Genomic DNA, 12,700 nt, shown 5'->3' with positions numbered 1-12,700 from the left:
TAGGGTTTATGACATAAGTAATAGAATAAGCCACCACTGCCAACACCACATGACCCCATGCAGTATTTGGTTTGGAATTTCTGACTTGCAATTGATGACTTCTAGTGACTGGGACTTGTAAAATGCAACAAAGAGAGGCCAATTGTTCAAGAAGTTCTTTTTTTCTTCCTCTTGTGTATTTTGGGGGGAGAAGCCAATTCATACATATGCAGTTATTTAAGGAGTCATGGGGCAGGGCAAGGCAAACTGGCAACCCTGGACCTACTTTATTCAGTTCTGGGTTTTTTTTTTTTTAAGATTTATTTATTTATGTATACAAGAACTGGGGTACAGGTCAGAGATGCAGGGGGTGCGAGAATTCATCAGAGACAGAGCGGGGAGCAGAACAGGCAGATCGACTGAAATCCACTGCTGAGGGGAGCAGTGGGGAGACAGGAGAGGTCTGCTGTGCCATGTGGGTAGCTCCCTGGCCGGGGATCGAACTCATGCTGCAGAGGCTGCGGATAGCTTCATAGGTTGCGTCTTAACCCCTTGTGCCACCAGGGAGACCCCTATTCCAATTCTGTTTTATAAACTGGCCCCCAAGGAAGTGGCTGGGGGTGTCTGCCCCAGCCCCTCCCCCCTGTGCTACAAGATGAATAGCGAGTCCAATTTTAAAGAGCAATTCTGGGAACCAGCGGATGTGCCACACCCACAGTGCTTCCACAGGAATTGGGGTGATCCTGATGGCAAAGCACAGACATCCCAGAGGCAGAGGTGAAACCACGGCCTCAGTCAGCGGGGATGATGGATGCCTCCAGCCTCAGGCTCCCTGGATCCACAGCTCAACCCAACCCAGCATCATTTCTCCCTCTTTCTCTCTGTCCCACTGTCTCTGTCCATTTGCTTCTGGTGGCTCCATTCTCAGTACTGCCCATGGGCACAGAGGTGTCACAACAGGGGCATCACAGGTCCTCGGCCACCGGCAGCGCTGACAGAGCGCCTCTAGGTGGCATCTCGCGGGCTTGGCTTGGTCACGCTCAGCCCTGAAAAGTCACTTTGGCCAGCCTGGTCATGTGGCCATCCCCGTGGGTGGAAGTGGTCAGTTTCACTTTGATCATGTGGACTCGGCTCCCTCCACGAGAGGGGTTCTGTTACCCAGAAAGGGCAGGGAAGGCCCGCAGGTGACATGTGGTGCCAGCTCTGTCCTCCCGAGATGATCCTCGTGCCCAGCTGTACCTCCTGTGTGTTGTGTTGTAAAGCCACGTGGGATGAAGCGCAAAAAAGCCATTCATCAGAAATTCCAAAGGGGAGACTGGGAAAAGCAGAAGGGTTGGTGGATGGTTTGGCTCACTCAAGGGCCTTGGGCCTGGCAGGAGCCGGGCAGTGCCTGGTATGGCCTCTCTGTGTTCTGCCCTGTGCTTCGGTAGCGCAGAGGTGAAACCAGGGTGAAGGTTTCAAAGGTGAAACCCTCGCAATAGCCAGGAGCCGCCCAGGTCTTTCTGGTGGCGGTGAGCCAATGACTCATCATTTTCCTTCCTCTTTATATACAACGAGATAGTTTCATTGGATCCATATATTATAAACTTTCCTCAGCCCCCAGCCCTGCCTGAGAGCCATCTTAACCTGGATTCCTTCCTAAAAGTTGCCAGACTGGTTGGCAGCTCACCCCACCTTCACCCATTGTCCGCCTCAGGGCTGGGCACAGTAGCCCAGGGATCGTCTCCCACGGGGGGATCCCATTCAGGCCCATTTCCTTCTTCATGGGGCCCCAATCTGTACTCTGATGGGCTTCCTCGGCCAGGGTCTGGGCATCGTGTAGGGTGGCTGGTGAGAGAGGGGCAGGGTTGTTGAGGTCCTGAGCCAAGTGGGCAACCTTCCCTGGGGCGGGGTCTCCAGGGACCCTCCAAGTAGCTGGCATTTACTCGGGTTCTGCAGGGTACAGGGGACAACGTGGTCCTCGTTCCCACCCTAGAGAGTGTCACTGTCTACAGCGCATATGTAGAAAGGCAGGAGGGACATTCAGAGGTTGGGTGAGGGCATAGGAGACCCCTTGCTGTGCATGCTCTCTGCCCACCTTCCCCAGCCATTGCCGCCACAATCACTCCTCCAGGGGGTGCAAAGGAGTCCCCTGGATGGAACATCTTTTTTTTTTTTTTTTTTTTAAGATTTATTTGTTTGTTTGTTTCTTTGTTTATTTACACAAGCACTGGGTACTTCGTGGGAGGGTGAGAGAATTCACCAGAGCCAGAGCGGGGAGCAGAGCAGGCAGAAGGACCGAAGGACACTGCTGAGGGGAGCAGCGGGCGGCAGGAGAGGTCTGCGCGCCATGCGACCCTCCTCCGGTGGCCGGGGAGCAGCCGGGGAGCAGCCGGGGATCGAACCAGCACTGCAGAGGCTGCGGCCAGCTTCGCAACCCAGTGCTCAACCGCGCCACCGGGGAGGCCCTGGATGGAACATCTTAAAAGAGTGGGAAGAAGAAAGCTGTGCCTGCCCGGCGCCCACCCCCTACCCCCCCACCCATCTGTAAGGGGGTCCATCTGCCCTGCGATGGAGAAGGAGCTGCGTGCTGCCCAACTGGCCCTTGGGCCACGTTCCAGGACCTCTTAGCAGCTCCCTCGCTGGGCTGGATGACAATTAGTGTCAGGATGTCAGTGGGGCGCTGGGCAGCGCTGGGGGTGACAGCGGGTTGCCCTGGAGGGCTCCTTGGCAACCATCTCAGCAAGGGAAAACAGATGACACCGAAGTGTCCTCTGCAGGGGAGCTTGTCCTAGGGCCCTCCGTCTCGGTGAGAGTGGGCAACTCTTTCTGTCAGGGGCAGAGAGCCAGCGTTTCCAGCTCCGAGGACCACGAGGTACTGCGACCTCTGCTCCTTTCTGGTCTTGTGCTCACAAACAGACTCAGACACGATGTAAACGAACGGACGTGGCTGGGCGCCAGTGAAACCAAAAGCAGGTGACACCGGAGCTCCCTGGCGTACCAGCCTCCGGTCTAGATGGTGACTGGCCACTTGCTGCCATCTCCGCCTCTGACCTGCACCCTGGAGAAAATGCAGAGAGAAGTGAGGATTTCAGGAAAATTAAAACGAGTGAGGCCTACCCCCTGTGTGCATGTCATACGCGTGCAGGGGTGTGTGTGCGCCACACGTGTACAGGTGTGCAGTCCAGGTGCTTGTGTGTGGGGAGTGTGCACCACGTAGTTGTGTGTGACTCTGTGCACATATGTGTGCAGCACATGTATTGTGTTGCATTGTGTGCATGTGTGTGTGTAAAGGGTGTGTCTCTGGGTGGCTTGGGGCTGGAGGTGGCGGTGATGAGATGCCAGAGGGAACCTGCTGCTGGTTCTCATTCCCAGGTGTTGTCAAGGTGCTGTCACTGCTTGGCTTTGACTTTGGTGCGGCCTTCACCAGAGTTACGTCGAACTGCAAAGGCGCTGCTGGGTAAGGCATGGGGACAAGAGTTGCGACGGTGGCCCTGGGCTTTTCCCTTCCAATCTCCCCCAGGCTGCCTAGGATGGGCACTTAGAACCTGGGAGCCCCCATAGTGGCTTCCCTAGGGACCGGAAGGGAGGCTCTGGCCCCATGCCTCACATGCTGTGCTGTGCTGGCTCCCGGGGCCCAGCCCCTTCCCCTCTCCTGAAACCTCAGGCAGCACGACAAATGCCACCAGGCAGTGCGAGCTCACAGGCCCTGGACGAGACATTTCAGAAGACAAATGCAGCATCTGAAGCAGAATTCGTGCATCACACAGAGAATGCACATAGTAAAAATACAGAAGGACATGAAAAAATCACTGGCAATGTGAAACAAAATTTACTGAACCCACCAAAAATACACATAAAAGCAATTATTGACAAAAGTCATTTATTAATTGAAGCAGATGGGGCGAATCGTGTGATTCAGGATGAAGCAGTGAGTGGAGAAGTCAGCTGGAGAACTCTGGCAAGCTAACCAGGAGAAAAATAGGAATGATATGGAGGAGCAAGGAAGATAGAATAGAACAATAATATAGATAGTACAAGTCCCAGCGGGAGAGAAAAACAAAGATGGAGCGGTGGGAGTCTTGGCGGAGCACTGGCATACATGTCTCAGAACTAAAGAAGACAGTCACTAAGGCTCGGAGAACGCCACACCAGGGGGTTTGGCCAACTAAGACAGTGAGAGTGAAACTGAAAATTATCTAGGGCCTCCCAGGTGGCGCAAAGGGTTAAGCACAGCACTGTGAAGCTATCTGCAGCCTCTGCAATACCCACATGGCCCAGCAGACCTCCTGTCTCCCCACTGCTCCCCTCAGCAGTGGATTTCAGTAGATCCTCCTGTTCTGTTCCCCACTCTGTCTCTGGTGAATCCTCTCACTCCTCTGCACCTCTGGCCTGTACCCCAGTTCTTGTATGCATAAATAAATAAATCTTTTTTAAAAAAATACCCCCTAAGACCTCTTGATGAATCTGATTATTCTAAAATTCAGGATTTCTGTTCAAGGAAAGATCCCTTGGACAAAGTTATAAGAGTTATAAGAATAAGGACAAAGTTACAAGGACAAATAAGGACAAAGTTTTAAGAATAAGGGCCTCCCCGTTGGCGCAAGGGGTTAAGTCTCAGCATTATGAAGCTGTCCGCAGCCACTGCAGCAGGAGTTCCATCCCTGGCCAGAGAGCTGACCCACAGGGTGCAACAGACCTCTCCTGTCTCCCCGCTGCTCCCCTCAGCAGTGGATTTCAGTGGATCCACCTGTTCTGCTCCCCACTCGGTCCTCTCACCCCCCACACCTCTGGCCTGCACCCCGGCTCTTGAATGCATAAATAAATCAATCTTTTTTTTTTTTTTAAGTTGACAGAATATGAGGAGGTATCTGTAACATCTAAGGCCGCCGAGACACTAATATCTGGAGGGACTGAAGAACTGCAACTCAACAGAAAGTAGGCGGAATCCAATAGGAAGTGGTGAAAGGATTTGAAGTGGCTATTTCCAGAAGAGGAAGATGAAACCCAGCAAGCCCAGGAAGTGATCACAGTCCTTGGTCACGAGGGGCAGGCGGCCGGAAACAGCAGGTGGCTTTGCATTACGGGGCGGCCCCTAGGTGGCTGAGGCCAGGCGTCGGAGGACGTGGGCACCAGACACAGAGGCCCCTCTGTGCACGGGGAGGGCACTGCAGCCCCCGACACGCACCAATTCCCCACGCCCCACTTACATGGGCTGCCCTGGATGAGAGAACCAGACGTCCTGAATGGGGCCGCTGGGCAGGAGACAGGTGGGAAGGGAGGAGGACCAGGGCGGGGCACATGTGCAGGGGGTCCCGGGAGACTCGCGGAGGAGAGAGATGGAGGAAGACACGTGGTGAGAGACATGTGGGGGGGCGGCCCCTCATCTTGGGCAGACAATGCAGCCGCTGTCCAGATGTGGTCAGCTTGGGTGCTGAGCCGCTCCTGTCCCCCACTCTGGGGCCTGCCTCGCCCTTCGCGTGGCTCCCGCCAGAAGGCACCCTAGCCTTGTGGCACACTTCAGGCCTCAGCTGCCCTGCTAGGGGCCCAGCCCATTTGGCTGGGCGTTTGCTCATAAGAAGATGAATAATTTGGGGGTTTTTACTGGGAAATTCATTCATTTGACATGTGGCAGTGGGATGAAAAGGATTCCTCAGGGTCCATGTGCAGAGCAGGAAGCCTGGAGGGAGCCACCGGAAGGTGCAGCCAGCTCAAGGGCAGTCTCGCTTCTATTCAGAATCAGACAGAAAACAAAAAGATCAAAGAAGCAGTAGGCAAATGGGATGCACAAGTGTGTGGGGGATGCGGACCAGCTGGCCCCAGCCAAGGGTGGGAAACAGGGAGGAAGTCAAGGAAAGTCTGCGTGTTTATGCCTCTCGCACCATGACATCTCCTGCTGATGCTGCACCTGCTGTGCCCAGCGCCTAGAGATCCTCACACCAGGACTCTTGCCCTGAGAGGTTCCTTATCCACTTTCCCTGGTTCTGTTCCAGGGCAGGGAGCGGGGCAGCCCAGACCCCGCAAACCTTCCTGCTCTAAGTAGGTTCTGCCATCCGCCGCATCAGCACAAAACATGAGACTTTAATGGGAAGGAACTTTAATACAATTAGTGAACAATACAGGAAAGGCAAAGAATCTAGTTTCTAAATCAAGCACCCAAAGTGACCCGTCCCCTCGTGGGTGAAACTCCATCCAAGGGGGATTGGCCCAGAGCAAGGCCCCAAAGCCTGCCACAAGTCTAAGGCATCTTCCCGTGGGGACCCACAGAAAAGGATCAGAAACAACCAGACAAATCTGGAGGGAAAAGAGCAAAATCAAAATCAAGATAAAAGCTGCCACTGTCACCTCCCCACGGGTCTCACCCACATATCTGTCACCCAGTCCACGACCACAAGACAAGTGCAGTTTCTTCACGTGTCTCTCCGCTCCATGCGCCTCCTCCAGGTCTCCTTCTGGCTCCATCCTGCATCCTTCCTTCCTCAGTCTCCCCAGCAGCTTCTCTCCCTGCTCAGCTCCACCCTCCCTTGGCTGGGGCGGGAAACCTGGAACCTCCCCCTTTCCTGGGGAACCCCCTGTTACAGTTCTGCTCACTAAGAGGCACAGAACAGTCAAAGCAAGGAACAATTCAGGCAAAGATAGAATAGTTGAGACACACAAAAGCCCAGGCTCCCACATTTGAAACCGTCTCTCCATCTCTGTCTCTGCCTCCACGCATACCAATTCTATTTAAAACCTTCACACTCAGAGTCGCTTCCTCTGCCTTGGTGCTGACGGGCAGCAGGAACCCTTTTCGAGTGCACACCACTTACCAGTTTGGGGTGTGGGTACCCCCTCGGTCTCAACCTAAGGGCTGGTGTGAGTCTAAAGGAAACCCAACAGCTCCCCAAGGCCCCAGGGAGGGCCACCTGGCTGACTCATGCAAATGGCGGGTTCTCAGACCCGGCCTGCAGCTCCGCCTTTGGGCATGCAGCCCAGGACTCTCACCTGCTGGAAATGAGGATGGAATGTGGGAGAAGGGTGGCACACGTAAACAAATGCAAACAGTGGGGGCCCTGCGCAGACCAGTTATCAGACTAGGCATCGAGGGGCACCACACACACACAAACCCCTGCCGCCCAACATGCTCGTACAGCCCAGGACAACCCTTCACCCTGAGACCTAGTGGAGGGGGTGGAGCAAGGCGCTGAGGAGTTCAGAGGGCTGGGGAAGGCAAAGGCAGCTGCACACCCCAGGGCAAGCAGAGAGGTTGGGTGAGGCTAAAGTCCTCTCCCAGCGGCGAAGGGAACAGAGACCCGGGGCCTCAGTGGCAGGAGGGTGGTGGGAGAGCCATACCCACTCCACACACACACACACACATGTGCACACACACGCACACACACGCCCTCCCCCAGACCCAGGCTCCAGCCCACAGGCAGATGGTGAGGATGGAGGGCCGGAGTGTGAACCTGGCCCCCTGAGGGGGCTGAGGGGCTGAGGGGCCTGGCCCCCGCGGCAGAGGCAGGAGGTCTAACTGGCCCTCTGGGGAGAGCCCCGCAGAGGGAGCGGAGGGCTGCCCGGGAGCCGGCAGCGGGAGGGGAAGGTTCTGCTGGTGTGACATCTACTTGCAACTGTCTCCTTGCTTCATTTTTTTGCTTTCCGGGGCTCGCCGGGCGCTGGGGCTGGGGAGGCCCGCGTCGGGCAGCTTTGGCCCAGGTTGAGTGAGCTCTGAAGCCCCCGGGGAGCAGCTGCTTGTGACGGTGTAAGGCGGGTGCTGGCGGGACGGCCGGGAAGTGCCGCGTGTGGCCTGGACCTTGGCCAGCGGGGACCAGGGGCTGCACCGCGGCTGCACCCGGGGGGGGGGGGGGGGGGCCTAAAGCCTCTGGAAGATCTGAAAGCCGTGCCCCAGCCCGGCAGTGCGCCCCCCAGCCCCGGGCGCCGGCTCGCGAGCTCCAGGGCGCGGGGTGCGGGGCGCGGGGTGTGGGGCGCGGGGTGCGGGGCGCGGGGCGAGGGGCGCGGGGCGCGGGGCGGGTGGGCCGCGGGCGGGGCGGGTGGGCCGCGGGCGGGGCCGCACGATGACTCAGCACCGGGGCGGCGCGGGGAGCGCGGGGCGGGGCGCCCCTTATAAGGCGCCGGGGCCGGGCCGCGCCACAGCTCGGCCGCCGCTCCCGCGCGGAACCAGTGAGTTCGCCCCGCGGGGCTCCCGGGGCTCCGAGGGCGGGCAGGGCTCCCGGGGGCTCGGGGGGGGGGCATGCTCGCCTGGGACTCCCAGCTTCGCGCCGGGGGCTTCCAGAAAATTCGTCTCCCTGCCCCCACCTCACCCCCAACTCCAGCTCCGGACGGAGATCCCGGGACCCTGGACACCACCAGTATGAGCTTGGGGCGCTCAGGCCGACCCGGGCCCCCAGATCAGAGATTAGGGCCTGGGGATCCCCAGCAGGTCATGGGATGCTCTCCCCTCTTCTCTTCCCCCCAACTCTGACAAACTTCTCTTTGTCCCCTGCAGTGCCACCCTACACTGTCGTCTACTTCCCTGTTCGAGGTAGGGGCTGTGAGGCTGGGGCGGCAGGGGTTAGAGGCTGCAGCCCACCACCCTCCCCCACCGGGGGCCCCCCTCCTTTCTCCTCTCCCGGCTGCACCCCCTCCTGTGCTGTGTTGCTGAGCTCCCTGGGCTACGGTCGCACCTCCCCCACCCTAGCTTGCTGCTTCATCATGGCGCTGCGCTCCGGGGTGCAGTGAGGCTGGGGTCTGCGTCCCCACACGCTGTCTCCCCGCCAGGGCGCTGCGAGGCCATGCGCATGCTGCTGGCCGACCAGGGCCAGGCCTGGAAGGAGGAGGTGGTGACGATGGACACCTGGCTGCAGGGCCCTCTCAAGGCCTCCTGTGTGAGTGCTTGTGTGGGAGGGGCTTTGAGGCTGCACCTGGGCAGGCAGAGTAGGATGGGGGGCAAGCTCAGCACCCCTCATGGACCTGTGCTGCCCCCAGCTGTACGGGCAGCTCCCCAAGTTCCAGGACGGAGACCTCACCTTGTACCAGTCCAATGCCATCCTGCGGCACCTGGGCCGCTCCCTGGGTGAGTGCTGGGGCCCCAGGCAGCGGTGGGGCAGCGGTGGGTGCACATCAGCCGCACAGAGTGGAGCTTATACAACTTGCCAAAGGTCAGGCTCAGGTGGGCCTGTTACCCTGGCCCCATGCCAGGCCCTTCCCAATGGGCTCTGGGCACCTACTCTGAGCACCATCCTTCCGTCCACCCTCCTCCCCGTCGGCGGCCAGGTGGCAGTTGTGTGTCCGCACACAGTCACTGGTCCACCCTCCTGGCCCCCAGGGCTGTATGGGAAGGACCAGCGCGAGGCAGCCCTGGTGGACGTGGTGAATGACGGCGTGGAGGACCTCCGCTGCAAGTACGCCACCCTCATCTACACCAACTACGTGAGTGCGGGCACAGGGGGTTGGGGGAGGGATGTAGAGGAACAGAGGGGGGCTCTGTACATCTGACCCCCTGCCTCCCTCAGCCAGCTGCTGGGCCTGGGCCAGGCACTGTGCTGGGTACCAGAAGCCCATGTGGGTGAGGCCCAGTGAGCCCCCACCCTACCCAGGGGCTGATGCACCACAGATATGGCAATGGCAGAGCAGTGCAGGGCAGAGGTGGTCACCATTACCTGAGCTGGGGGTGCTGGCACTTTTGCCAGCACAGAGTACGTGGAGATGGAGCACATTTGAGCAGGCAGGGTCAGGTGTGTCAGGAGATGGAGCTAGAGGGGCTGCGGGCCTGGAGGGCCTTGAGCCGGCTGGCCTGGACACTGGCAGGGGCGCCGCTGAGATGTCTCAGTGGGCTGTGCCAGGATGTGAGGCTCAGCAGGGCCTTCCGGGGTTCTCAGGGTGGCCTCATCACAGTGGGGATGGAGTAGAGAGGAACCAGCTGGCGAACCGGACAAGCGTCGGCTCTAGCCTGGGGCCCGGGCCCTGGGTGGGTGGAGACTCACTGAGATGAGACGAGAGGAGGGGGCCTCTTGGGTGGGAGGCCTGGTGGCATGCGACAGTCAGGAAGGTGATGAGCTCTGATGTCTTCCTGGCAGGAGGCTGGCAAAGCGGACTATGTGAAGGCACTGCCTGGGCACCTCAAGCCTTTTGAGACCCTGCTGTCCCAGAACCAGGGGGGCCAGGCTTTCATCGTGGGCCACCAGGTGAGGTGCAGCCCTGTCGGCCCCTGTCGCGACCCTCTGCACACAGACAGCAGCGGCGCAGAGACACACGGGCCGTTGGTCAGCAAAACTAGGCAGATGGCTCAGGCTCTCTGTGCCACCCCCTCTGCTCCCACCTGCTGAGTCTCGCCCCCTGCCCTGCAGATCTCCTACGCCGACTACAACCTGCTGGACTTGCTGCTGATTCACCAGGTCCTGGCCCCCGGCTGCCTGGACGCGTTCCCCCTGCTCTCAGCCTACGTGGCCCGTCTCAGCGCCCGGCCCAAGCTCAAGGCCTTCCTGGCCTCCCCCGAGCACGTGAACCGCCCCATCAATGGCAATGGGAAACAGTGAGGCTGGTGCCCCCAGCAGGCCACGGGGTGGGGGCGGGCGCCGCCTCCCTTTTCCCAGGACCAATAAAAGTTCCAAGACCGTGAGCAGTGAGCTTCTTGGGAAGGGGCTCTGAGACCCTCGGGCTCGGGGGAGAGCCTGGGCAGCCGACCAGGGTACTGGCATCCTAAAGTACTGTCGGGGTGTCTTGCTGGAGCCCTCACCCCAGTCTGTGTTAAATGTGGTCCCTGCCCTGGAGGTCCCCCGTGGGGAGCGCGGAAGGGCTGCCTCATGTAGCGCGCTGGTTCCTGCAGCCCGCCTGCCCAGGGCCTTGGGCCAGGACAGCAGGGTCGGAGGGCCCTGCTGAGGAGGGGCATGGGGGTTGGTCACTTCTGTGCAGGCAGGTGTCTGGTGGAGGGGCAGCACCACCTTGCGGGGTGCTCCCTCCTCTTCTCACCAGACGGCTGAGGGCTGGCGGCTGGACAGAGAACCCCCCAGCCTTGGCCACCTGGCAGAGGGGTTTCCATGGTGGTGAGGGGCCCTGGCAAAGCAGGAACATTGGTGTGTGAGCAGGGCTGGCCTCCCAGGGACACCCTGAGGGGAAGAGCCTTGGGGGGGGGTCCCTGTAGTATAGCTGGGGAGCGGACGCTTCTCTGGGGAGCCTTGTCAGCACCAGAACTCCTACCAGCACCCCAAAAGGGGAACCCCTCAGGAAGTGATGTCTTGCTGAGACAACTGGTGGATGGCTTGCTCTTCCGGGGCACATCCCAGGAGGCCCAGAAGGAGGCAACCTGTGTGCCGCAGGACAGTGGCAGCGAGGGATGCCTGTGCCTGGGCTCCTCTTCAAGGCCATCCTTGGTGGTAAAACACTCAGTTTGGTGAAAAAGTTGGCTTGAGCATGTCAGCTGGGCATGCCCACCCCGGCCCTGCCACGGGAGGCTCCAGGAGGCTGGCATTATCACATCCTTCCCCACAGACTGATGCCTGGCAGCCCAAAATGCATGTTATACACCCAACCCACCAACTGTCACAGCCGACACCCACGTACTTAGAATACTCACGTAAGCCAAATCATCTAACACAAAGTCTGGGTTTTTTTTAAGATTTATTTCTGCATACAAGAGCTGGGGTACTGGCCGGAGACGCAGGGGGTGAGAGGGTCCACCAGAGACAGTGGGGAACAGAACAGGCAGGCAGACTGAAATACACTGCTGAGGGGAGCAGCGGGCAAGACAGGAGCGGTCTGCTGTGCCATGTGGGTTTCTCCCTGGCTGGCCGGGGATCGAACTTGTGCTGCAGAGGCTGCCAATTGCTTCATAGTGCATGCTTAACCCCTTGCACCACCAGGGAGGCCCACAAAGTCTGTTTTATAATGAAATCACACAGCTCTTATAACATTTATTGAGGACCCATCCTCACCACTAGCTCACCAGGGAGCACCTGTGTGATTCACTGAAAGCCAAACTTAAAGTGAAGAGGGGAACAGTTGCTCTCATAACCTCAGCTGTCTGGGGCTGTGCATCACCAGAGAGGAGCATAGGACCTATTACTAGCAGGAAAAGATCAGAATTCAAAAATCCAAAGTAAGGTTTCTCCTGAATGAATTGTTTCCACACTGCAGGTGTCAGTACAGCTGATTCGCCATGTTGAAAAAAAGTTCTGGATCCTTACCTCACACCGTAGACAACCATGTAGATCAGTGGTTCTTATATGGGGCGGTTTTGTCTCCCAGATTAGATTAGGCGATGTGTGGAGACATTTTTGTTGTCAGCACTGGTGGCACAGGACTGAAGGATTCTGCCATGTGTCCACATTGGCACAGGCCAGCGCCCAATCAGATAGCCCAGAACATCCATGGTGTCCAGATGGAGAAATCTGCGATTGGGTCCACCTACCTGGGAAGAGAAAGAAAATCCTAACGAAGAAAATGTAACGGGCCTCCCTGGTGGCCCAAGGGATTAAGATGCTGCACCATGAAGATACCCACAGCCACTGCGGCACAAGTTCAATCCCTTCCGACCAGGGAGTGACCCACACAGTGCAGCAGACCTCTCCTGTCTCCCCGCTGCTCCCCTCAGCAATGGATGTCAGTAGATCTGCTTGTTCTGCTCCCCACTCTGTCTCTGGTGAATCCCCTCACCCCACACACACACACCTCTCGCCTGTACCCCAGTTCTTGTATGCATAAATAAATTTATTATTTTTTTTTAAAGACGTCTTTATGACTTCGGCCAGGGCGATGTATCCCAGATGAA

The 12,700-nt window shown here is 58.3% G+C and overlaps 1 protein-coding gene across 1 annotated transcript; it reads left to right on the top strand.

The window, feature by feature from the left end:
- The first annotated feature begins 8,098 nt into the window (after nt 1–8,098).
- On the top strand, nt 8,099–10,552 carry LOC311169648 (glutathione S-transferase P). Its single transcript, XM_084231763.1, has 7 exons — nt 8,099–8,115; nt 8,441–8,476; nt 8,713–8,819; nt 8,920–9,007; nt 9,260–9,363; nt 10,011–10,118; nt 10,281–10,552. Coding segments are annotated over exons 1-7 (633 nt in total). The 5' UTR covers nt 8,099–8,114; the 3' UTR covers nt 10,470–10,552.
- Nucleotides 10,553–12,700: the final 2,148 nt, after the last annotated feature.

This window comes from Talpa europaea (assembly GCF_964194135.1).
Source record: "Talpa europaea genome assembly, chromosome: 1".
In the NCBI taxonomy this organism is placed as follows: Eukaryota; Metazoa; Chordata; class Mammalia; order Eulipotyphla; family Talpidae; genus Talpa; species Talpa europaea.
This window is presented reverse-complemented; position numbering and strand designations above follow the sequence as displayed.